At 35.7% G+C, this 26,570-nt stretch overlaps 1 protein-coding gene and 1 pseudogene across 2 annotated transcripts in view; both read right to left on the bottom strand.

Moving 5' to 3' along the window:
* Positions 1-26,570, bottom strand: part of LAPTM4B (lysosomal protein transmembrane 4 beta) — a 103,109-nt gene that overhangs the window by 20,940 nt on the left and 55,599 nt on the right. For both annotated transcript variants that reach the window (XM_077167293.1, XM_077167294.1), the window contains exons 3-6: positions 22,681-22,754; positions 22,236-22,358; positions 18,429-18,527; positions 7,309-7,404 (exon numbers count right to left, since the gene is read on the bottom strand). In XM_077167293.1, the coding sequence (XP_077023408.1) occupies positions 7,309-7,404; positions 18,429-18,527; positions 22,236-22,358; positions 22,681-22,754 (392 nt within the window). The remainder of the gene's footprint in view (positions 1-7,308; positions 7,405-18,428; positions 18,528-22,235; positions 22,359-22,680; positions 22,755-26,570) is intronic.
* Positions 12,063-12,749, bottom strand: LOC143685737 (bifunctional methylenetetrahydrofolate dehydrogenase/cyclohydrolase, mitochondrial pseudogene; annotated as a pseudogene).

Raw genomic sequence — 26,570 nt, 5'->3', positions numbered from 1 at the left:
TTGGACACGAGTTGAATGGCACCTGTGGGTTCACTGTCAAGTAGATGAGAGCATCACAAGGAAGTTGGACCCAGAACTTTTCAGGTCTAATCCTACCTTGCTAGTATGCTAGTAAGTGATTTTTTGTTTTAAGTTATAGTTAAACAAAAAAATACTTAAGAATCCTCTCACCCCACATTCCCTCAATTATCAACTACCATTTCTACCTCCTACAACTCTCTCACATTCTTTCCTAGGCTTCTTCATTCCCTCTACTATTGCTCTGGTTTCAGCTGATTTGCGATTTTACCAGTCTATACAACTTCTCTTATTGACCTTGGTCTTTCTATACTTAAATATACACACCACACACACACACACACACACACACACACACACACGCACGCTCAGGGAGATCATACAAACTATGAGATAAAATTGGGATATTACAAATAAGTAAGTCTCCCTTCTATAGTAAAGAAGCTTCAAGGCGAGTAAATCACAGGCCACAGTTTCAAACCCTCCAGAAGTTAAACCCTCCTAGTCCTGTTCTTAGAGAACTTTCCCTCTCAACCTCTATTGACTGCCTCTTGAGAAGACAACATATAAAGGAGTATTCTATTTGTGTGGTATTTTTAATGTACATGAATCTGAAATGTCCAAAATGGAAAAGATCTTGAGATAACAACCAGACTAGTACCTACCTTACAGGCAAAAACCCTTCCTCAAACCATTTCAGAAAGCTAGTTACGACTTTTCTGAAGAATCTTCAAAGATGATAATTGTATATTCATCTTGGTAACATTCAACTTTCTCAGCTAAAAAGGAACTTCTGGAGTCTAAAAATCTATACTGCTGTCAATTTAGTTCATATTCTACCCTTTTTACTTTCTAGAGTAGGAGGGGGGAAATGAACATAAAAATGAACATATCTCGCACTGCCAAACAAGAACTTGTTTCTACCATATCCAATCCATATTAAGTTACAAATTCCCTGAGTTTTTGAAGTACTGAGGTAGTTAGGGGAACCAGCAGATTTTATACAATTTTTTAAGTCAACAAGGCTCATTCTCTCCTTCTTTCCCAGTCAACTGAAAACTTTGTGCCTTTTTGGCAGCCAGGGTCACCCAAATTAACCTCAGGAACCTCAAAAGAGACTCTCCTGGGAAATAGATGCTGGGAGATAATCTAGCCTTCACACAGGTTATTGACTTTTTTTCTTAACTGTGCTCTTCAAGCAGTCATAGAGCAAAAAGAAGGCTCCATACAGCAAAATACTTTTTGAAGTCAAAACAGTTTGCAAATAATGGTAGTATGCATATGGTACAATGACTTCATGAAATGTGAAATTTTCCTACTTATCTCTAAATAATTATGAATTTTCCTACATTGCCCAAGATTATGATTCTTTCATCTGGAATCAGAATTTCAGGCCCCATTTTGGCTAAATATTAATCTAGTTGCTTTTAAATTGCCTAAATTCCAAAGAAATTAGGTCCCCTACTTTCAGATTTAACAAAAAACTGGGACTACCATAACCCACGTCTTTATTAGTATTGGCAAGAGAAACTGCATAGTTTAGAATACTGCTAAACCCCTCTATCTGCACAAAATTTAGTGTGAAGGAAAATCTGTTTTGAGAATTTACATATTTATTTTGTTTATGTTTTCATTATGTTATTCCCCTTAAGGCCAATTTTTTTGGGGGGACGGGTTAAATTTTGTACTGTCATGAGTTGTAATTGTACTATTAACTACAGTCCATAGTTTTCATTGTTGTACAGTTCTATGCAGTTCTTTTTCATTTTTATTCTAGTAACATGTATACCACCTCAAATTTCCCCTTTCAACCATATTCAGATATATAATTCAGTGATCTTAATATATTCACAATGTTGTGCTACCACCACCACCATCCATTACTAAAATTTTCCATCAACCCAAACAAGATCAATTAAGCACAATCTCTCCATCTCTACCCGTACCCCGGCCCCTGGAAAGACGTATTCTAGATTCTGACTCTATGAATTTGATTATTCAAATTAGTTCATATCAGTGAGACCATATAATATTTCCTAAGGTCAAATTGTGCGGGGGGAAGAAGGGGGAGGGAATGTGGTATTTTATGTAACACGTAGTTTAATAAGCAATTTTCCCTAAGTGTGATTCCTACAAGGCTGTTCTAAAAGAAATGGTAAATCTCCTCTGAGTATCAGAACTGTGTGCTCAGGCCTCCGGGTGTGATAAAAGCCAAAGGAGCACCTTAGGATATTTCAAATTTTCAAATAAAACACAGCAATACTTGTTAGAATGGCACTAAATACTACTTGTTTGGACCCACTTAATAAATTGAACAGTTAAATATTTCTTTTGGTCTAAGGTCACTGTAGGGGGGAAAAAAACATAAGACTCTGAGGCATTATGAACTGAGAAAGTTTGTGATCCTCTGCCCTAAGCAATCCCTTCAAAGGATTTTGGCTTTCATTGGGTTCGTAAACTGTGTGATGCCTAATATCCAATAAACTCCCTTCTATATTCTGCCTGGACAGAATTTGGAAATGTATATAAGCAGACTAATAGTATGCATACTTCATAGAGAAGGGGGAAAAAGCACATTTATTTTCTACCAATAAGAGCCCCAGTATCTTTCCACAGATGAGACTATTCAGCCAGAGAAAAGCCATCTGGCCTAATATTTGCTAGGAAGTGAGATGGTTACAATATATTATTACGTCAATGTGGTTTCCCAAAATGATACAGACAAAAGAGAAACATACATTATTACATGCCATGAGGTTCTTAATTCAGTTATTGGGAACATAATGCCCAAAATGACTGAACTAGACCATTCCAAACCCCACTTAGCGTCTCAGGGTGAGGCTAAGGTATACTTGATTTTTTTAAGTCAGAATACTAGCATTAATTGATTTTGTTCTAGTCAAAACAAATTTTTCTTTCTTTCTTTTTTTTGCATGGGCAGGTACTGGGAATCAAACCTGGGTTTCTGGCATGGCAGGTGAAAACTCTGCCTGCTGAGCCACTGTGGCCTGCCCAAAACAATCTTTATACTAGCAGAGACTTGCTTGAAAGATCTGTTTTCCAATCCCAGAAATCCAGATTATTGTCTCCAAACCACATTTCCTACACAAAAGGAAGCAGGAAGAAAAGGGAAAAAACACATTTCCCACAAAAAGAAAGCACAAAAGGAAGCAAGAAGAAAAGAAATAAAATAAAAAAAAAATAAAGGGAAGCAGGGTTCCTTGAAGAAACGGCCAATTATAGGTCTGGGATAGGAAATGTACAAGATAGGCCTGGAACAGCTTGTCATACCAGACAGCAAAGAAACTATCAAAGACTATCACAGGGCTGTGTCAAAACTACTGAGGAGCCAATGTGAAAAAGAGGCTCCAACTGGCCAAAAACGGCACAATTTGAGTATTACTAAGATACTAATTATAGTAGACAATTAATTAATATGGATTGAAACATCAAATAAATGCTTAAATCCAATTGTTCCTTTATTACTTAAGAAACAAAACAAAGCAAAACTTCACTGGTCACCACTGGAGAAAGGATGACCCACTCATACTTTTGAAAATTGATAAAGAAAACAAAACCACATCTATGTATCCATGTCACAAGTATCGCCGGGAACCAAAGGTACTTGAGGAAAAGTTTCTCTTTATAAACATATCCCAGCTAAATAATGAAGAAGGAATGATAGAATATCACCATTTTGCATGAATCAATCGATCTGTGCCATTAGGCATCAATGGCCACAGACATCCCCAAAAGACAAGAAGCAGTCAGACATTATATTCTTCCAATTGGAAAAACACCATTTATCACTTCTGAAATAACTTTGGAAAAATAAAATAAAATAAAAAGGCCCTAAATATGGTTAATCCTCTAGATCTAAGTACTAATTTACTGTAAATAGAGAGAAATAAATGATCAAGTTAAAAAGATCATTTATGTCAAACATTAGGGAAACCCAAATCAATAGGCCAAGCCTTTGAGATCTTGAGGCTTACTCTTGGTGAAGTCATGTATGTAGCGAAGAAGCTTAGCCTACCTATAGGTAATGCCTAAAAGTTACTTCTGGAGGACCTCTTTTGTTGCTCAGATGTGGCCTCTCTAAGCCCAACTCTGCAAGTGAAATCCTTGCCTTCCCTGCTACATACGACATGACATCCAGGTGTGAAAGTCTCCCTTGTGGCATGGGAGATGACTCCCAGGGATGAGTCCAGTCCTGTTACCGTTGGATCAACAATTCCATTCTGAACAAAAGACGGGGAAAGGAAATGTAACTAAGGTATCAGTGGCTGAGAGAGCTTAAATAGAGTCAAGAGATTATTCTGGAGTAATGCTTCAGTTAGGCATTGCTACCTATCATAACTTGCCAAACCCCAACCAAAACCATTCCAGCCAATCATAAAGAACACCTAGGGCAATATATAAGATTCTACAAAGGTTCCATACACCAGGGTAACTTTTCAGAAACCTATAACCTCCAGATGGGTCCCTGGACCAGATAAGTCCTGAAACCTAGAAGGCCCAGCCTCTCCAGAACATCAGCTAGTTTCACCACCCTACCCCATATTATACATAGCCCCTTCCAACATGAATAAATTAGAAAGGCCATAAGCCCAAATATTCTTTAAGAGTGGGATAGAAAGATTAAAGGTAATGGTGGAGTTATACAGAGAAGGTAAGGTTTAACAAATGAATGATTGTTGACCTTTATATTGATATTTCTTTTAGTTTCAGGTATCTTAGGTGGGTAGAAGTAAAAACCTAAAATTGTGGAATTGTAACCCATACCAAACACTGAAATCTGTTCTACAACTAATTGTTGTGCTGTGTTTTGAAATTCATTGTTTTGTATATATGTTATTTTTCACAAAAAAGAAAAAAAAGTCGACTGTGATGATAAAATCATATTTATTCCTTCTACCCTCCTCTGTTCTGGAGCAGCTAGAAGGAAAAATCTGAGATGATGGCATGGTAGCCCATGGGACACTGGGAGCTGTCCTGCAACTACTTGTTGAAACTATTGCTGCTTTTCTTTCTTTGCTTTGTTTATATGTTTTATTATACAGCAAAAAAAAAAGTTAAAAAAAAAAAAAGACATTACAGGGAGGCAATTAGAAAAATGCAGACTATGGGAAACCCTACAGATCAATCTAATTTCTTTAATGAACAATTAGAGAGATATACAATACTTACTGACTCACAGATCCTGGTTTAAATAAACTGCTAGAACAATTACAACATTTATGAGATGATGGAAATCTGAGCAATTACTGGATATCTTATGATATTAAGGAATTATTATTTTTAGGAATAACAAGGACTCTTAATAAACAGCTGCGATATCATTATCTTCTGAAAAAAATCTTTAAAAAGTGTCAGAAAGCTGAGACTTCAGGAAGTGAACTATGCAAATGTTTTGCAGTGGACTACCAATGCAAGTTATGAGAAATGATAAACCTCCCTTCTCCAGGAATATCATTCTTTCAAGAAGAACAAGAATGGTTCGTGGGGTACTTTGGAAGAAGAGTACCAATATTCTGAGCAACTGTTTCCCCATCTTTAAAATGGCAAATTGGCACGATACAGAATGACTATCATAAGGTTATTCCCCAGCCTTACGTCAACACAGGAGATAACAATCACAGTCAAATCCCTAGTCCATGTTTCCAAATTCTGGTTATTACAAACCACTACTCAGCTGGAGGACATTCTGAAGAAAACAGCCTTATTATTAGCAGAGCAGAGGAATCCAGATGAAAGTAGAACTATTTAGGTAAATTTTATAAGTAAATAAAAATAAAACTTACCTGTTATTCCGTACCTATTTTGAATCTTTATATAAAGGGAAAAAATACAACTTTCTCTAAAAAACTACTTATCTAAATTTTAGTAACTTAGTCTTGGTTCTTAAATTCTCTAAATATCTCAACTCCTACAAACTTCAGAATCCTACAATTTGAGGTACATTTATGTACCTTCCGTTTTGCCTCTTGAAAAATACACATAACTTTTCAGAAAGTAATGAAAATACAATGACCAAAAGTATACTGTGACAGACACAACCCGCACTGTCTTCTCTCAAATACTTCTCCTAAAAATAAAAAGATGGTAACTTTATAATACCTAGCCATCAAGATTTTTAGGGTGAGATTCTGATGTATCTCACTTGTTTTAATATTTTATTGGTTCCTTGAACTCAAAAATCTCAGTTTAGATTTTTCATTAAGAGTTTTATTTTTAACAAAAAGCAGAAAAGAAACTTACAGACAACTAAATACTCAACAACTCTCTAAAGGGTTAAGCAGAATGTGTTTACTGTAATCAATACATAGGATTCTGCAGACCCCGGAAAATGCCTCCTTAGCACCTGGATATGCTGGTTTTGTGCATGTGTTCATGGCAGAGTTCATTCCTGAAACACTTATGTTTATCTGATTCAATTCAACAAATATTTGATGAGCACTTGGCAAAATTATTCACGTATAACATACCTCCTCTCAGAAATGCTATATGATTATTAGCAATACAGCTTGTACCCATATATTTAAGCATGACATTTTATTCCCTCAGGGACAGGTTAAGTTATTTCAGTAAGGTTACACAAGTGAGCAGGTCAACAGAATTTTTTAAAACTCTGTTCTGGTTTAGACTCAATATTGACAATTATCCTTTTGCCCACCCTGTTTCTTATATTTTGTCCCATCCTATCCATTTTGACCCATTTTGCGTCATCTATCTCCATCCATTTCATTCACCACTCACTGTAAAAAATGATGGCGACACATGGGGTTTACTACCTTAACAACTTTAAAATCTTAAGTAGCAGAATAGAAATCATCTAAATTTTTTACTAAGGTTTTCATGAGCTGGGCAAGACTTAAAGACCTAGTAACCGCTGTTGTCCTTATTTATCTGCTTACCACATTTCTAGATTGAATTTCACATGTAAAGAGGGCCATAGCACAATCATAATACAGAAATGATATCTAGAATTATGTACAGTGGTTTAATTAAAATAACAGAAAAATGGGTAAGATAATATTATCTATCTACAATATTAAAAAATAATAATAAACCAGAAGTTGGGCTATCTAAATTTTAACATCTTGTAAGGAAAATAAAACACGCTTGTGTTTTATTAATCATTGTTGATGACTATGCAGCTCATGAGCATGTTTCAACAACAATAAAAATCCTCAGAGTCTATATCAAAGCAATTTAGAAAACACTAGAAACATTAAGAAGCCAGCATACAGCAGAGGGTGTGGGAGATCTCCATGACATCATACCTACCGTAGTGTCATTACTAGCAACATAAACCAGGACGTCGGAGGAGTTTCTGCCATTGATGTATCGGTAGCAGTTCCAAACGCAGCTAATCAGGTAACCCTGAAAACGAGTAGTGATTATTAAATCTTTAAATTTCAGATAACTTAAAATACCACCATAGATAAAGCCATATTATAAAACTTTATTCACCTATATTTCAATTAGCTCTACTAAACAAAAAACCTTTACAATTAAGAATAATGGATGTAGTAACTTGTTGGCAAAGGGTGCTACACTAACCTTAATGGATCACATATAAAAAAAATCATAGCCCAGAAGGTGGTGCTGGTCAGGTAGGAAGGAAAGGGCAAAGAACAGAACAAGAAATTCCTACAAAAAGGCAACTGGAAGGAGCAATAGACCCAAGTATCTATTGTCCCAAAATGCACAAATTGAACTTAGAAACCCATTTCTCAGCATATTTTAACTTTGTTTCTTTGAGAATTTTTATTCAAAAGAACTATCTGTAATTTTATTAGATGAGTCAAGTTTTTTTTTTTTACAAAAAGATCACAGCCTATGTTTGCTTCACAATCGAGGAATTCAATAGAACTAGTGGTCAATGAGAGGGAGAGGTAAGGGGTATGGAATGTGTGAGTTTTTTCTTTTTCCTTTTTATTTCTTTTACTGGAGTGATGCAAATGTTCTAAAAAGTGATCATGGTGATGAATATACTATGTGATGATACTGTAAGCCACTGATTGTACACCATACATGGAATGTTTCTATGTTAAGAATGTTCATGTTTGTATGGTGTTTTGGTTTGATAATACAAAATAAATTAAATTTCAAAAAAAGAAATTTAATAAAACATTTCCATGTTATAATTAAGTAAAAATCAATCCAAAGAAGATATTTAAAATTATTATCCAAAATAAAGATATGCAAGAAAAACACACGTTCATGGAGATATTTAAACTATTAACTCTTTGTACTTTCTTTTCAATCATCTGTAACTGGATTAAAATCAAATGCTCTCAAAAATCTCTTTCTAGCTTTAAAATTCCTTGATTAAAAAAAGCATAAGGAGGGTGGGCCACGATGGCTCAGCAGGCAGAGTTCCCCTGCCTGCCATGCTGGAGACCCAGGTTCAATTCCCGGTGCCTGCCCATGCAAAAAAAAGAAAAGCATAAGGAAGCCAAACATAAAGGTTTCTACCCCCCCCCCCCAACTTATTTTTTTGTCAATGAAGTTGCTGGGTTGTTTTTTTTTTTTTTGGCCTGTCTGATGTATGTGCAAAACAATGTTGTCCAACAATAAACCGCAATTTTACTTCGCAAAAAAAAAAAAAAGAAACAAAAGGATGTAGAGAGAATGGAACCCCCCTATATTGTTGGGAATGTAAAATCGTACAGGCATTTGGGAAAACAGTGTGACCCGTTCCTCAAAAATTAAACAGTTACCTTATGATCAGCAATTTCACTCCTAGGGATATACCCAAGAGAATGGAAAACATGTCAACAAAACTTATACATGAATATTCACAGCAGCATTACTCATAAGAGGCAAAAACAGGAAGCAACTCAAATGCCCATCAATTGATGAAAGGGTCAACAAAATGTGCTATATCTATATAGCAGAGTACTTGGCAATAAAAAGGCGGGTAGTAGTGACACATACTAAAACATGGCTGAATCTTGAAAATACACTAAGTGAAAGAAGCCACGGATTGTAAGGTTTTATTCATATGAAATGTCCAGAAAAGGCAAAATTATAAAGACAGAAAGATTAGTGGTTGCCTACGGCTGAGGGTGGGGTGAGGTGAATGGGGGATATCTGCGAATGAGTTTCTTTTTGGAATGATGAAAAGCTTCTAAAATTAAATTATGAAACCAGAGAAAGACACCTCTGTGCATATGCCAAAAAACACTGAATTACACACTTCAAACGGGTGACTTTTATAATATCTGAATTATATCTCAACAAAGCTGTTTAAAAAAAAAAAAACAAAAAGAGTGCACGGCAAGATTTTTCAGGAAAGCAATGTAAAACGTTCTGTCCTATTCTCAGAATGCTGGCTTTATTTATTAAAAATAAAACGCTTTTTATTTTTTTAATTAAAAAATTTTTAATCAGAAAAGTCTGGTTAAATTCAATATTAACTCAAGCTCTTAAAATCCTTTTTGGAAAATCAGGTTCAAAGAGCAAAGGATGCAGCTACTGACCATTTTTCAGTGGAAAAATAAGTTGCATACTCAAGCTGCCCTCATGATTATCAAGTCCAACTCTGTAGCAGTTTTGTTTTTCAAAAATACAACAAAGTTTTTGTTTTTCAAGATAAAACAAAGAAATCATATAGATATTCTTCAGTAGTAAAAAATGTAACAATGGCGTTTAAAGATATAGCAAAAGTCAAATATGACAACATACATGAATAATTTATAATATAAGCCTTTTCAATCTCAGAAAACTAAAACCGGGACATCTCACTGAATGGTAACATACATAAAACGAAAGCTAATAAAAAACAGAATTGTAGACATTTTCCCAGTGACTGACTATGCCACAAAATAGCACCTAAAGGGAAACTATTAGCATGCAGTTTTTCTTCTTTCCCAACTAATTGTTCTATTTAGAAAAAAATGGCTATCAATGAATACATGTACAAAACTGGGCAATTATTTTCTTAATTGTAATCTTCTCTTCCTGCTTACTATTTATTCCCTTAATTTTCCCTAGCAATGTTTCTCCTTTGGTTTGAACAGTTTAAGTCAACCAGGTTTGGAACCTAATATGATATCAACTCTTACTGGAGTAGTACTTGAGAAACGCAATCCTACAAAAGGCAAGTTTTAACAATTGCAGTGCCCTGACAAATTCAGGAACCGTTTGCAATGTGACATTGCCCTGTGTTGATCACTAGAATGGCTTCCCTTGGGTCCCATAGCACAGCAGGATACTGGGCTCCAGAGTGAGAGCTATGTGTGCAAACACCCACACATTTAAGCTTTCAATAAAATACAAAACACCATTATAAGCCATTTCAGTTAGAATTTTAAAAATGCATTTCTATTGCCCTAGTTTTGCTTCTTGAACTGGCTCAGAAGGCTGTTCATAAAAATGTAGATAAAATAGTTCATGATTGCTACTCCAAGCTCTTTAGCTTTAGCGTTTCCCGCTCTTCAAGCCTCAGCAGCTTTTTTTTTTCAATTTTAATCTGTAAATTTATTCATCTTGGTATTTTTTTAATTTATTAATTAAAAAAATTAAGAACAAAGATTTACATATAATTCCGATCTACATATATATTCAGTAATTCTCAATATCATCACATAGTTGAATATTCATCATTTCTTAGAACATTTGCATCAATCCAGAAAAAAATAAAAGACAACAGAAAAAGAAATTAAACAATAGAAAAAAAAGATTATATATACCATACCCCTCACCCCCATCTATCACTAACATTTCAAACTAAATTTATTTTAACATTTGTTCCCCCTATTATTTATTTTTATTCCATATGTTCTACTCATTTCTTGACAAGGTAGATAAAAGGAGCATCAGACACAAGGTTTTCACAATCACACAGTCACATTGTGAAAACTATATCATTATTCAATCATCATCAAGAAACATGGCTACTGGAACACAGCTCTACATTTTCAGGCAGTTCCCTCCAGCCTCTCCATTACATCTTGAATAACAAGATGATATCTACTTAATGCATAAGAATAACCTCCAGGACAACCTCTTGACTCTGTTTGGAATCTCTCAGCCACTGACACTTTATCTCATTTCACTCTTCCCCCTTTTGATTGAGAAGGTTTTCTCAATCTCTTGATGCTAAATCTCAGCTAATTCTAGGGTTTTTCTCAATCCCTTGATGCTGAGTCTCAGCTCATTCTAGGGTTTTTCCCAATCCCTTGATGCTGAGTCTCACCTCATTCTGTCCCACATTGCCAGGAAGGTCCACACCCCTGGGAGTCATGCCCCACGCAGAGAGGGGGAGGGTGGTGAGACTGCTTGTTGTGTTGGCTGGAGAGAGAGGCCACATCTGAGCAACAAAAGAGGCTCTCTTGGGGGTGACTATTAGGCCTAAATTTTAAGTAGACTTGACCTATCCTTGTGGGGTTAAGTTTCATATGAACAAACCCCAAGACTGGGGCTCAGCCTATAGCTTTGGTTGTCCACACTGATTGTGAGAATATCAAGAATTCATCTTGGGGAAGCTGCATTTCTCCCCGTTCTCACCATTCCCCGAGGGAGGCTTTGCAAATACTTTTCCACTCACTGATCGAATCACTCTGGGATTCATCAGGGGATCACTCTGGACAAACCAACAAAATCTCAAGTCCTACCTGAGATTCCAAGTACTTACGGTGTTCAATCAAACTGTCTACATAAGTTATATTAGGAAATGCACTATTCAAAAAATAAATTTTGTAACAAATAAATATTTTTTGCTTTAGTCTCACACATAGGGTGACATTTTAAAATATTAATTACCACCTATTTTCAGCACCCTGCAATAATGACATTCCTTTGTTCTTCCTCATGCAAAAAACATTTTTAAGGGCGGGCCGCGGTGGCTCAGCGGGCAAAGTGCTTGCCTGCTATGCCGGAGGACCTCGGTTCGATTCCCGGCCCCAGCCCATGTAACAAAAAACGGAAAAACAAAATACAATAAAACAAGAAAAATGTTTAAAGATGTTTCCCTTTAAAAAAAAAAAAAAAAAAAAAAAAAACATTTTTAAAATTTGTACATTTAGCCACTATTATTATACACTCTAGGCATTTCTAGATTATACCATCTCAATCTTTAACATCTATCTTTCTTTCTGATTTCATTTATGTCCCCAGCCCTCCTCTATCATTCTCACACGCAGCTTCATTCAGTGTTTTAACATAATTGTATTACAGTTAGGTAGTATTGTGTTGTCCATTTCTGAGTTTTTGTATTCAGTCCTGTTGCACAGTCTGTATCCCTTCAGCTCAGCAGCTTTTTTACAGCAATGATAGGATTCTTCATCAGCATGTCCATGTCATGCAACCGATGCCCCTCCCCCACCCCCGAGTGACTGGAGCCATGTAATTGGCTTTCTTTCTGATTTCTTCAAAATCCACATCTCTGACCAATTTGGGTACAGTGGTTATAGGATGCTCAACACTATTTATTCCCACATTAATAATGATTGCTGTTCCTTCCTTGATCATATCTGCTGAGATCACATTTGGGATGCCCACAGCGGATACCACAATATCTGAAAGAATTGTATGTTTCTTCAACTGTTCTTTGGGAGCACAGCTATGAGATATTGTTACATGGGCATCACCCCCAGGATATACATGAGCCCATCTATGTGTAGCAACATTGCAATGGGCATTCCAACATTCTTTGACCTTCCAGCCACAACCACATTCTTCTCTAGCACTGGAATTCCAATTCACTTAATTATTTCCCACAAACCACACAGATTTCAAACAGAGTCAAAAGGTTATCCTGCAGGTTATTCTTATGCATTACACAGATATCCCTTTTCAGTTTGTGGTGTATTGGAGTGGATGGAGGGGAAGTACCTGAAACTGTTGAACTGTGTTCCAATAGTCTTGATTCTTGAAGACGATTGTAAAAAGATATAATGTTTACATTGTGACTGTATGATTATGAAACCTTGTGTCTGATGCTCCTTTTATCCAAGATATGGACAGATGAGTAAAAAAATATGGATGAAAAATAAATAAATAATGGGGGGACAAAGGTAAAATAAATTGGGTAGACAGAAATACTAGTGGTCAATGAGGGGGGTAAGGTATAAATTATGTATGAGTTTTTTTTTTCTTTTTATTTCTTTTTTCAGAGTGATGCAAATGTTCTAAAAAATGATCATGGTGATGAATACACAACTATGTGATAATATTGATATTGTAAGCCACTGATTATGCACCATGTATAGAACATGTGTAAAGATTTCTTAATTAAAAAAAAAAAGATGAACTGCAAATTTAGGTAAGTAAGAGCCACTAATTGGGTAAACTGACATGTGAAACCACAAGGCTCATACTCAGATTTATTTCAGCTAATTATTCCCAAGTCTCTAGGTTCAAGGCATGAGCTTAGTAATAGAGAATAGAAAAATAAAGGCACTCTATGTTCTGAAGGAAGAAGCAATCATCTAGTCAGTGGGAGAAATGTAGATGTAAATAAATGTAAGCGTACCCTTTTCACAGGTTGAAGAAAGTGCAGTGAATAATTTGAAAACTTTTATGAGATAATTATGATAATACCTGTGTTTTACAATTTATAAAAACACCATTAGGGCAAGGACTTTCCTTATTTACTACCAAATGCCGAGTGCCTAGTACAGACTCTTGGTGATGATATAACAGACTCTTAATAAATATGTACTGAATAAATGAATGAATGATGTAGCTTTTCATCCATTATCTCACATCTCATAACCACCATATGATGCTTTATATTATTGCTATTCAGTAAATTAAGAAATTGAGCTAGATGCACTGGTGACAGGACATAAGAATCCTAAAAATAAGCATTTCCATTACAAATGAAAATACTCAAAAAATTTTAAAGCAACAATGTTTAAAAGGATGTTCCAGCCTCTGGCAATGGAATAGTAGTGTGGTCAGCCTAACCTTCCTAAAATTATAAAATAATAAAATATGGAACACACACACACACATAACTTGAAGGCACTCTTTTTTTTTTTTTGACAGTGAACAAAAAACAGGTAGAAGCTGAAAGGGAGTCTATCCTTGAAAGACAATCCACAACAGGTAATATCTGAGCTTGTGGTCTTTCGCCTGGAGGCAGTGCCAACTCTGAAGGCAGCATGTATGGCAGAAAGCCCAGAGTCACAGGCGTGGGTGTCAGAGGACAATGTTTAGGGCTGCCTGAGAAGCCAGAAAGTTGAAATGGGGGTGGGGGGTGGGGGAGCTGCAAATGCAGCAAGTCCCAAAATCACTGTATAAAATTTGGCCATATAAAACCAGACATTGTGATATAAAAAAATTCAGAATGCTGTTTCATGGAAAACAACTCAGACTCAGGTGGTTCTCAATAATTCAGGCTCTTTCTATCTCTCTTCATCATAATACCTACTTAAAATGGTTTTCCACCCCTAAATACAGCTTCCTCAAACCTCTTGAAGATTTTAAAGAACTGGGTAATTTTATGCCAAAATAAACATCATTAAAATATTAAAAATTAAAAGTTCCATAGCCTAACAACCAGGAGAATTTTTTGCCCCTCAGTAGAATATAATCACAAATTACAATAATGTTTTTATAATAAGACAAAGATGAAAAAGCATAGGGGAAACAGGTGAGGGGAAACACTGCTAATCAGAGTGTCAAGTTGTTCAACTTTTGGGGAGATCAATTTGACAACATATAAAAAGTCTTCAAATAATGCATACTCTGCTTAAGAGGAATATCTTGAGGAAATAAATGCACAAGTATTTAATGAGGCATTTAAATATATTTATTACAACACCTTTAATGCATGAAGAAGTAGAAACTGCCTCAATGTCTGTGCTGGTTTGAAATGACATATGTACCCTAGAAAAGCCACATTTTAATCCTAATCCCATTTTTGTAAAGGCAGCCATTTCTTCTAATCCCTAGTCAGCAATGTATGCTTGAAACCGTGATCATCTCCTGAAGGTGTGATTTAATCAAGAGTGGTTGTTAATGTTAGAAGAAAATGTAGGGAAATTATCTTATAAATCTTATAATAGGAGGTGATTTCCTAGGCCTTACACCCAAAGCACGAGCACTGAAGAAATAAATAAATGGGAACTCCTCAAAATAAAATACTTTCCTGCATCAAAGAACTTCATTTAGAAAGTAAAAACACAGCCTACACAATGGCAGACAATATCTGGAAGTGATATATCAGATAAGGGTCTAGTATTCAGAATATAGAAAGAGATTGGTGAACTCAACACAAAAAGACAGACAATCCAATCACAAAACGGGCAAAAGACTTGAACAGACACTTCTCAGAAGAGGAAATACAAATGGCCAAAAGGCACATGAAAAGATGCTCAACTTCCTTGGCTATTAGGGAAATACAAATCAAAACCACAATGAGATATCATCACACACCCACCAGAATGGCCATTATCAATAAAACAGACAAGTGCTGGAGAGGATGTGGAGAAAGAAGCATACTTATTCACTGTTAGTGGGAATGTCAAATGGTGCAACCGCTGTAGAAGGCAGTTTGGTGTTTCCTCAGGAAGCTAAGTATAGAATTGCCATATGACCTGGCAATACCATTGCTAGGTATCTGCTCAGAGGACATGAGGGCAAGGACACAAACGGATATCTGCACACCAATGTTCATAACAGCATTATTTACAATTGCCAAAAGATGGAAACAGCCCAAATGTTCATCAACAGATGAGTGTCTAAAAAAGCTGTGGTATATACATACGATAGAATATTACACAGCTATAAGACAGAATAAAGTTATGAAGTATCTAACAACATGCATGGACCTTAAGGACATTATGCTGAGTGAGATTAGCCAGAACCAACAGGACAAATACTGTATGGTCTGATATGAACTGACATTAATCTAATTACAGTTTCAAGCATAATACAGTTCACTGATATGAACTGACAATGAACTTGGATAATTTCAGTTAAGAACAGAGGTCATTAGAAGATAGCAATAGGATAGATATTGGGTAAATGGAACTGAAGGGATACAGATTGTGCAACAGGATTGACTGTAAAAATTCAGAAATGGATAGCACAATATTACCTAACTGTAATACAATAATGTTAGAACACTGAATGAAGCTGAATGTGAGAATGACAGAGGAAGGAGGCCTGGGGGCACAAATGAAATCAGAAGGGAAGATAAACAATAAAGACTGAGATGGTGTAATCTAGGAATGCCTAGAGTGTATAACAATAGTGACTAAATGTATAAATTTAAAATTGTTTTGCATGAGGAAGAACAAAGGAATGTCAACAATGCAGGGTGTTGAAAATAGACAGTAATTAATATTTTAAAACTAACATATGTGTGAGACAAGCAAAAAATGTTTATTTGGTACAAAACTTATATTTTGACTAGTGCATTTCCTAATTAACTTACGTGAACAGCTTAATTGAACATCATAGTACATGGAACTTTGAGTAGGGCATGAGATTTTGTAGGTTTGTCCAGAGTCATGCCTCAGTAAATCCCAGAAGGATTTGAACAGTGAATAAAAAAGTATTTGCCAAGTCCTCTTGGGGGAATGGTGAGAATGGGGGAAAATTCAACTTCCCCAAGTGGAGAATTCTTGATATTCTCACAAGCAGTGGGGACAACCAAAGCTATAGGCTGGGCCCCCAATCTTGGGGTTTGTTCATATGAAACTTAACCCCACAAAGGATAGGCTAAGCCTACTTAAATATAGGCCTAAGAGTCACCCCCAAGAGAACCTGTTTTGTTATTAAGATGTGGCCTCTCTCTCTCAGCCAACACAACAAGCAAACTCACTGCCCTCCCCCCTCTCTACGTGGGATACGACTCCCAGGGGTGTGGACCTTCCTGGCAAAGTGGGACAGAAATCCTAGAATGAGCTGGGACTCAGTACTAAGGGACTGAGAAAATCTTCTCGACAGAAAGGGAGAAGAGAAAAATTGGACAAAAGAAAGTGTCAATGGCTGAGAGATTCCAAACAGAGTGAAGAGGCTATCCTGGAGGTTATTCTTATGCATTAAATAGATATCACCTTTTTAGTTAAGACATAACAGAGGCTGGAGGGAACTGCCTGGAAACGTAGAGCTGTGTTCCAATAGCCATGTTTCTTGAAGATGATTGTATAATGATACAACTTTCACAATGTGACTGTGTGACTGAAAACCTTGCATCTGATGCTTCTTTTATCTACCTTATGGACAGATGAGTAAAGCATATGGATTAAAAATAAATAAATAATAGGGGAACAAGTGTTAAAATAAATTTAGTAGATTCAAATGCTAGTGATCAATGAAAGGGAGGAGTAAGGGGTATGGCATGTATGATTTTTTTTTTCTGTTTTCTTTGTACTTCTTTTTCTGAATTGATGCAAATGTTCTAAGAAATGATCATCATAATGAATACAAAACTATGTGATGAAAAAAATTATTCTTTTTATTCTTTGCTTTGTATATATGTTATAGTTAACAATAAAAAACTTTAAAAAAAACGAGTGGTTGTTAAACTGGATTAAGCAGAGGTGTGTCTCCACCCATTTGGGTGGGTCTTGATTAGTTTCTGGAGTCTTATAAATGAGGAAACATTTTGGAGAATGAAGGAGATTCAGAGAGAGCAGAGCAGAACAACATAGCCACAAGAAGCAGAGTCCACCAGCCAGCGACCTTTGGAGATGAAGAAGGAAAATGCCTCCCAGGAAGTTTCATGAAACAGGCAGCCAGGAGTAGAAGCTAGCAGATGATGCTGGGTTCAGCATGTGCCCTTCCAGATGAGAGAGGAACTCTGACTGTGTTCGCCACGTGCCCTTCCACTTGAGAGAGAAACCCTGAACTTCGTCAGCCTTCTTGAACCAAGGTATCTTTCCCTAGATGCCTTTGATTGGACATTTCTATAGACTTGTTTTAACTGGGACATTTTCCCAGCCTCAGAACTGTCAACTAGCCGCTCATTAAATTCCCCCTTTTAAAAGCCATTCCGTTTCTGGCATATTGCTTTCTGACAGCTAGCAAACCAGAACAAGAGGCAATTTCAAAATAATTAGCCTATATAATATTTGATACAGGACAACGTTCAAAATGTAATAAATTTTTAAAACAAATTACAAAAAAATGTTTATAAATACATTATAATGGATGTAGTACCATATAATATATACTATGTAATATACAAGAGAATTCATTAGGAACAATTCATTTATTGCCATCCAAATTGATTTTGTAATAGCCCTTGATGGGCCTGTGGAATTTTGCTTAGTATTCACCTCTATCTAGGTAACAGAAGGAAATGTATTATTAGGATATCAAAAGACAATTTAGATATCTAAAGCAAGACAATAAACTGACTCAGAAATTGGTTTACTTCTTTCATATTCAGGAATACATTTTAATAATATTGAGACCATACTCAAAATCTTCATACTTGCCTTAAAAGTCAAGATGATGCTAATAAACAGAAGTATGATAAGGACCAAACAGGTAGGATTCACCGACATGATATCATCTCTGTAGGGAAAATTAGGAGGCTGCAAACAAAAAGTGTCTCATTAACAAGTCGCATTAATCATTCAAGATTATATCCCCTAGGCAGTAATTCAGGAGTGCTTATTAGAAAGCAATTAAGGCTACAGTTATCATTTAGGATACAAAATTCCTAATCTAACTCTACCATTAAAAAAAGCTACAAATGGAACAGAATGATCAAAATAGGAATGCCTGCATTTGCTTTGTGGTATTTTTGGTATTTAAAAAATTAAAAAAAAAAAAAAAGCTACAAATGGAGATGGAAAGAAGCTAGTCTATTCATAATTCAGGTAATAATGCCAGAAAAGAAAAGTAAAAGATGTGAAAACATGATTTCGCCCTCCAATATTAAAAAAAGTTAGAAGTCAGAGGCCTTTGGGAATACTGTACACTTCTGGTATTTGGATTTTCTGTAAATTCTGGATCATTCTAAAGGGCATAGTGTTTATAAGGAGCACTTTGGAGATGATACTTCTCTCCAGAGAACAGACTCTCTCATACTGGAAAGTATTCACAGGATTACAAAAAAATAAAATTAAGTCCTACCATTTGACCACATTGATTAACTACCAGGTGAAAATAAGTACTTTAGGAGGATCAGTATCTGCTCCTATAGTTACAGGAAGTGGCAGACATCCCCATGAAGTATCTACCCTAGGTAAGCCCTCCTGGAAGGTAACCCTGGGATGCTGTTACATCTTTCATCTCTAATCACCACCTGATATTATGTGTTTGGATTCAACAGCAGCAATATTCTAATATGCTACAAAGTTCTAAATGTTAAGGTAGATTGTTGAGAATACCCCTGACTCATGTGCTTCATTCCTATTCCCCAGGATGAATACCATCTAATTTAGGTTTTCAGTCTCTTTTCACTTTGGGCCAAATACACAAGAAATAGGGTCAAAGTCATTCTTTGTTACCAGCTTATGAAACTGGTGCTTTCCCTTGGAGCCTTGGTTTTTTTGCAATAGTGACCTGAAAAGGGTAGGAATAAAATAACTTGGTATTGGTCACAAGACCAACAAGAAATTATACTGTTCCTGTGCCTAATAAAAAGTAGGGATTAAATAAACAACATATCAGCAGCTGAGAAGTTCAAATAGAGTTGAGAGGCTACTCTGAGGTCACTCTTATGCAGACTTCATTTAGACACTGCTACCTACCATAACTTGCCCAAACCATTCCAGCTAATCCTAAAGAACACCTAGGGCATTATATAAGATTTTACAAAGGTTTCATGTATCAGGGTAACTCTCCAAAACTACAACCTCCAGATGGGTAAATTCTGAAATGCAGAGGGCCAGCATCTCCAAAACAACTACTTCCATCCCCCTACCCCACGTTATCAACAGGCCCTTCCACATGAAAAAGTTAGAATGGGCATAGCACAAATACCCCTAAAGAGTGGGAGAAAGATGAAAGTTGATGGTGGACTTATATACAGAAGGTAGGGTTTAACAACAAATGAGTATGAGGGCTGAATCATTATATTGATATTTCTTTTAGTCTCCAATATTTTAGTACAGCTAGAAGTAAAAACCTAAAATTGTGAAACTCTGACCCATGCCAAACTCTGAAATCTGTTCTACAACTAATTGTTGCAATGTGCCCTGAAATTTATTGCTTTTTTAATATGTTATTTTTCACAAAAAAGTCGATTGTGATGATAAATGCACAGCTATACGATGATACTGTGAACCACTGATTGCACATTTTGGAGGATTACATGGTATGTAAGTATATACTATATATCAATAAAAAGTAATTAAAAAATCAAAAGAGAATGTGGAGTTATAAAAGAGAAAATACAATTTCACAAATGAGTATGACTCCTGAATCACTATATTGATATTTCTTTTAGTCTCCAGTGCCTTGAAGCAGCCAGAATGAAAAACCTAAAATTGTGGAAATGTAACCCATAACAAACTCTGAAATCTGTTCTATAATTAATTTGCTGTAGTGTGCTTTGAAATTTATTGTTTTTTTGTATATATGTTATTCTTCAAAATTAAAAAAAAAAAAAAAACATAAGGATTAAAATCAGTGTAATCCTTTCCACAAAGATCTTACATTCTTTTCCCCCAGAAAAGTGAACATGGTTTCTATGTCTGTTGATTCTATAAAAACACATTTAAGTAATTTTTACGGTATTTTACAATACTTCATGCAAAGAGATAATTAGCCATTTATCACAACAGGTATTAGAATTAAGCAGGTGCTTTCCCACAGCCTTCTGAGATAACAGACTGTTTTCTAACCTATGCGCCTCACTCTTTAGTACAGACCAATCTTTAAGTCAAACATTTGGAAGACACTCATTTATACTATTTGGTTTGTAATTACAAAGAAAAGTGGATGATTTTTTTAATTGATATAACTACTATCACCATCGCCTGCATTATTATTATATCACTGATACTCTAAAGCAAACGAGTGTAGAGTGACTGAACAACATGCAGCACTATAGAAGTCTATGAAGTACTGTTTTAATTGTTTGTCCTGTATAGTAGGCTTTACACTCTCATAGTAAATCTCATAGATCTCTGCAATATAAAGATTGCAGCACATAATACAGTACTAAAACAGTCACAAGACTGCCATATGGCTTGTCTTACTATCTCATTAATCAACATCCAACCTTTTCAAGCTCCCCTGCATGATAGACTATGGTGAGATCAAGTTTCCTCCAGATTTCAAGGATGATTTCAGAAGCCCAGTACCAGATTTATCATTATAAAAACATAATTCCTTAAAGATAGAGGTAATTCCATAACCTGCTCATCATGTGTAAACCCCTTTATATAGAAAAACTGAGCTATACCATAAGGGATAATATTTTATAAGCACATGGGGAATACTCAAAAATGTTGACATTACTCTCTACTAAAACACTGACTTGCTTCTAAAACAAAAAGGAGCTATTAATAACTTGTTCTTGTTACTAGTAACAAGTACAACAAAAAAACAGTTGACAACCTAGATACTTGTAAGAAGCAAAGCACTAGAGGATTTTTGAACAGGTCTGCTGGGTACCAGTTACATGGCCTGAGTATGATCACCATCAAGATCAAACTCTTCTCACCACATTTTCTTCTCTTGCGCTATTTCCGCTCCACCACTCATTTCCACTGAACTTCCAACCCGTATTTTCACATCAAATTCCCCACCCTCATCATTCACATCCCAGAAAAATTGTTCTCCTTCCCCCATGCTCAGAAATTCTATTAATGCCACCAAAGATAAACATTTAACAGGAAAAAGGAAATGTTAAAATACATTTAACAGGAAACTAGTCCCCAAAAGATGTGCAAAGAAAGGGGTTCTATGGTCAAATAAGTTTTGTAAATAGCGAAAAGTAAAGTCCTACTTTTCCTACATAACAGGTGAAACAAAAAGCTATTCTTTCCTGATGATTAAACAAACAGCATTTTATAAAATAAGGCAATTAGTAACTTGCTTAAAATTTAGGTAGCCACATCTAAGACCACTATCACTGCCACTTTGAATCTATCTCAAGAAGGTTCAAAAAGCAATACTAAGAAACCAAAGATCTAATCTTCAAGACAATATTCAAAAACTTCTAATCAGTAACTCAGATGCAAATTAAAAACCCACAAATTAACATGTGTGTGTATCTCTATCTCTAGAATACTTACTTAACCAGATTTCCCTCATGGAGGGAGGAAATAATTTGCATGGCCACATACCAGTTGTCGTATGTACTCCTGGATGGAATTTGGATAAACAAGCACAGTGACTGCCACCAAGGTGTTCAGGGCAAAATCAAAGATCTGGTAACAGAAGAAGGGGATGATCCAGGCAGCATGTTGCTAAACATAAGAAGAAAGAGAATTTTAATAGGTTCAATATTACAAAATATATTTGGATGATGAGAAATTCAATAAATCAGTTCATGATGGTAACTGGCTAGCCAAATATAAGTAGTCAATAAATAAGTTTCCAGAAGTATTTCTGAGACTATAATATTGTTTTCCCTAGCAGCATCTCTTTTAAAAGCAGTAATAGATATAAAACTTCCAAAAATTCTCACAGAAAACTGAGGATTTCTCCTTATTTATTAAAAATAATTGCATGGATTATATGTGTAAGGAGCTCAGGAAAAGGTCTAGCACATGATTTCAAAGCTCTTACCTTGTATGCTCCATAAGTAGCCATTGCACATATCAGGATCATGAGAAGGGAAATTGCAATAGCGATGCACATGTCTGTCAAAGGATAAAAAAGAATTAGTAGCAGATCTGTTGTTCAAAAAAATTTTTTTTTGAAATTCTGCTCAAAGGCATTGTGTATATAAACCAATCATAAGCAAGAACTTTATTCTAAGTACATCATCAGGCTTGTTTTTTTTTTTCTTCAATTTGGATGATGATAGTGGAGGTAAAAGGACCTAAAAGATGTTTTCTCTAAATAAGAGAGATATTGATATTACATCTAAGCTTATTTAAAAAATAAGAAACAGGTATTGGTTACAGATACAAAAAAAAGCTTGGTCTTCTGGTTCACTGAATTATACAACTAATAAATTTGGTATTCCTTTAACTTGTAGGTACCTGACTTGCATTTTATAAACTTGTATGTGCCTCACACCCCTAATTACAGACCTACAATGACTTCCAATCACCTTCAGGTTCCTGCTTGTTCTCTAATCTCATCTTACCTTGTACTGTCCAACACCCTATTTCTCATTATGCATCTCATTTGGCTCACATTAAACACAGGAAAATCATCCCATCACTAAGCCTTATATTTGCCATTCTGAAGATTAACAGAAAATTCTCTCATGGCTAGCTCCAACTTTTGAATAATTCAGGTCTCAGCTCAAATGTCAACACTTAGAGAGATCTTCCCTGAAGAGTCTAGCTAAAATACCTTCCTCTACTATCACATTACTGTATTATTTATTTTTTATAGCACATATCACCAATGGAATTTATCTTATTGATTTATTTGTTTATCTTCTGTCTCCCTCTGATAGAGTCACCATCCTGAAGAAAAGACTCTTGCTTGTTCACTATTACAACCCTTACATCTAGAAGGTGACAGATGTCCAATTCAGAAGCCACTGGTCACATGTGGCTGGTGCTATAAGAAATGTGACCTGTCTAAACTGACATGTGCTCTAAATGTAAAATGGACTCCAGATTTCAAGGACTTAGTACACAAAAAGAATGTAAAATATACCATTATTAATTTGCATAGGAATTCCATGTTGAAATATCTTAGATACAAGAGTTAAATAAAATATATTAAAATTAACCTCACTTGTTCCTTTTTACCTTTTTTAATGTGGCAAATAGAAAATTTAAAATTACTTTTGTGCTCACATTATATTCCTGTAGGGAACCTATTGTAGAACAAACAATGCATAGGTTATAGTAGTTACTAACTGAACATTTATTTATTCAGGTCATATTATCAGATATTTAGGTAATTCTGGTTAGAATGCTATGGCTGACATTCTAAAGGCAATGTATAGCGTTATTACCAGGCTAATAAAGCACACACACACAAAAAATCTATGCAGTAATATATCTATCAGTACTTCATAGTTCCAAAGCATTTTCAAGACATTTAGCCTTCATAACTCTAAGCATAAATGTTACTGCTCCAACTAAATGAACAGGTTACAAAACTAGGGCTCAGAGGTTATATAACTTCCTTAACATTGTACTGGAATCAAAAGACTGAATTATGATTTCAAACTTCTGACTCTTTCTACAACCCTATACTGCTTCTTCTTAAGCTTTGACTACTGATCAATGAATGAAAAATCTGGGTTAACATGTCGAATACTTACAGCTGTTTCTCCAAAGAAGACAAGAAAGCATTCTAGTTTTAGAACAACCTCTGTACCTCCAGCTTTAAAGATAGAGAAGGGAGGACATTTGAAGCAAAAGGTTTGCAAACTGAAGCACAGGATAATACATCCTGGGACAGAAATTCATACACATCAGTAATAAAGGTCATGCATCATCTTAAAAATGAAGGTTTCTTAAATTGGTCTATTGATTTACTGCAATTTTTATCAAAATCCCAGCAGAGAAACAATAAAATTATAATAATGCTGACGGCTTCTGAGTAAAGGAGTAAAAAATTATTTCAAAATAGAAAAAAAAAAAAAATGAAGGTAATGAAAGATCAGAAGATGATTAGTACCAATTATAACTTAAAAGATCATGATTGTGGGTGGACCTTAAGGACATTATGCTGAGTGAGATTAGCCAGAAACAAAAGGACAAATACTGTATAGTCTCACTGATATGAACTGACATTAGTGAATAAACTTGGAGAATTTCATTGGTAACAGAGATCATCAGGAGATAGAGATAGGGTAAGATATTGGGTAATTGGAGCTGAAGGGATACAGATTGTGCAACAGGACTGAATGTAAAAACTCAGAAATGCACAGCACAATACTACCTAACTATAATACAATTACGCTAAAGCACTGAATGAAGCTGAATGTGAGAATGATAGAGGGAGAAGGGCTGGGGGCACAAATGAAATCAGAAAGAAAGACAGATGATAAGATTGAGGTGGTATAATCCAGGAATGCCTAGAGTGTAGAGTGATAGTGAATAAATGTACAAATTTAAAACATGTTTTTACATGAGGAAGAACACAGGAATGTCATTACTGCAGGGTGCTGAAAATAGATGGTAATTAATATTTAAAATTTTTAACTTATGTGTGAGACTAAAGCAAAAAATGTTTATTTGGTACAACATTTATATGTTAACTAGTGCATTTCCTAATATAACTTATGTAGACAGATTAATTGAACACCATAAGTACATAGAACCTTGAGTAGGACATGAGATTTTGTTGGTTTGTCCAGAGTGATGTCCCGATAAATCCCACAGTGATTTAAACAGTGAATAAAGAAGTATTTGCAAAATGTCCTCCAGGAAATGGTGAGAATGGGGGAAAATTCAGCTTCCCCTAGTTGAATTCTTGATAATCTTCTCACAAGCAGTGTGGACAACTAAAGCAATAGGCTGAGCCCCCAGTCGTGGGGTTTCTTCATATGAAACTTAACCCCACAAAGGACAGGTCAAGCCTACATAAACTTAGGCCTAAGAATCACCCCCAAGAGAACCTCTTTTGTTGCTTAGATGTGGCCTCTCTCTCTCTAGCTAAGACAACAAGCAAACTCACCACCCTCCCCCTGTCTACGTGGGACATGACTCCAAGGGTGTGTACCTTCCTGGCAACAAGGGACAGAAGTCCTGGAATGAACTGAGACTCAGCATCAGGGGATTGAGAAAACATTCTTGACCAAAAGGGGGAAGAGTGGAATGAGACAAAATAAAGGTCAATGGCTGAGAGTTTCCAGAGTCAACCTGGAGGTTATTCTTACGCATTAAATAGATATCAACTTGTTAGTTAAGATGTAGTGGAGAGCCTGGAGGGAACTGCCTGAAAATGTGGAGCTGTGTTCCAGTAGCCATGTTTCTTGAAGATGATTGTATAATGATATAGCTTTCACAATGTGACTGTGTGATCATAAAAACCTTGTGTCTGATGGTCCTTTTATCTACCTTATCAACAGAAGAGTAAAACATGGATTACAGATGAATAACACCCCAGCAATACCACTGCTGGGAATCCACTCAAAGGAATTAAGGGCAAAAACTCAAACGGACATTTGCACACCAATGTTTATAGCAGCGTTATTTACAATTGCAAAGAGATGGAAACAGCCAAAATGTCCATCAACAGACAAGTGGCTAAACAAACTGTGGCATATACATACGATGGAATATTATGCAGCTTTAAGGCAGGATAAACTTATGAAGCATGTAATAACATGGATGGACCTAGAGAACATTATGCTGAGTGAGTCTAGCCAAAAACTAAAAGACAAATACTGTATGGTCCCAATGATGTGAACTGACACTCGAGAATAAACTTGGAATATGTCATTGGTAACAGAGTTCAGCAGGAGTTAGAAACAGGGTAAGATAATGGGTAATTGGAGCTGATGGAATACAGACTGTGCAATAGGACTAGATACAAAA

The sequence above is a fragment of the Tamandua tetradactyla genome, chromosome 6, assembly GCF_023851605.1.
Source record: "Tamandua tetradactyla isolate mTamTet1 chromosome 6, mTamTet1.pri, whole genome shotgun sequence".
Classification (NCBI taxonomy): Eukaryota; Metazoa; Chordata; class Mammalia; order Pilosa; family Myrmecophagidae; genus Tamandua; species Tamandua tetradactyla.
This window is presented reverse-complemented; position numbering and strand designations above follow the sequence as displayed.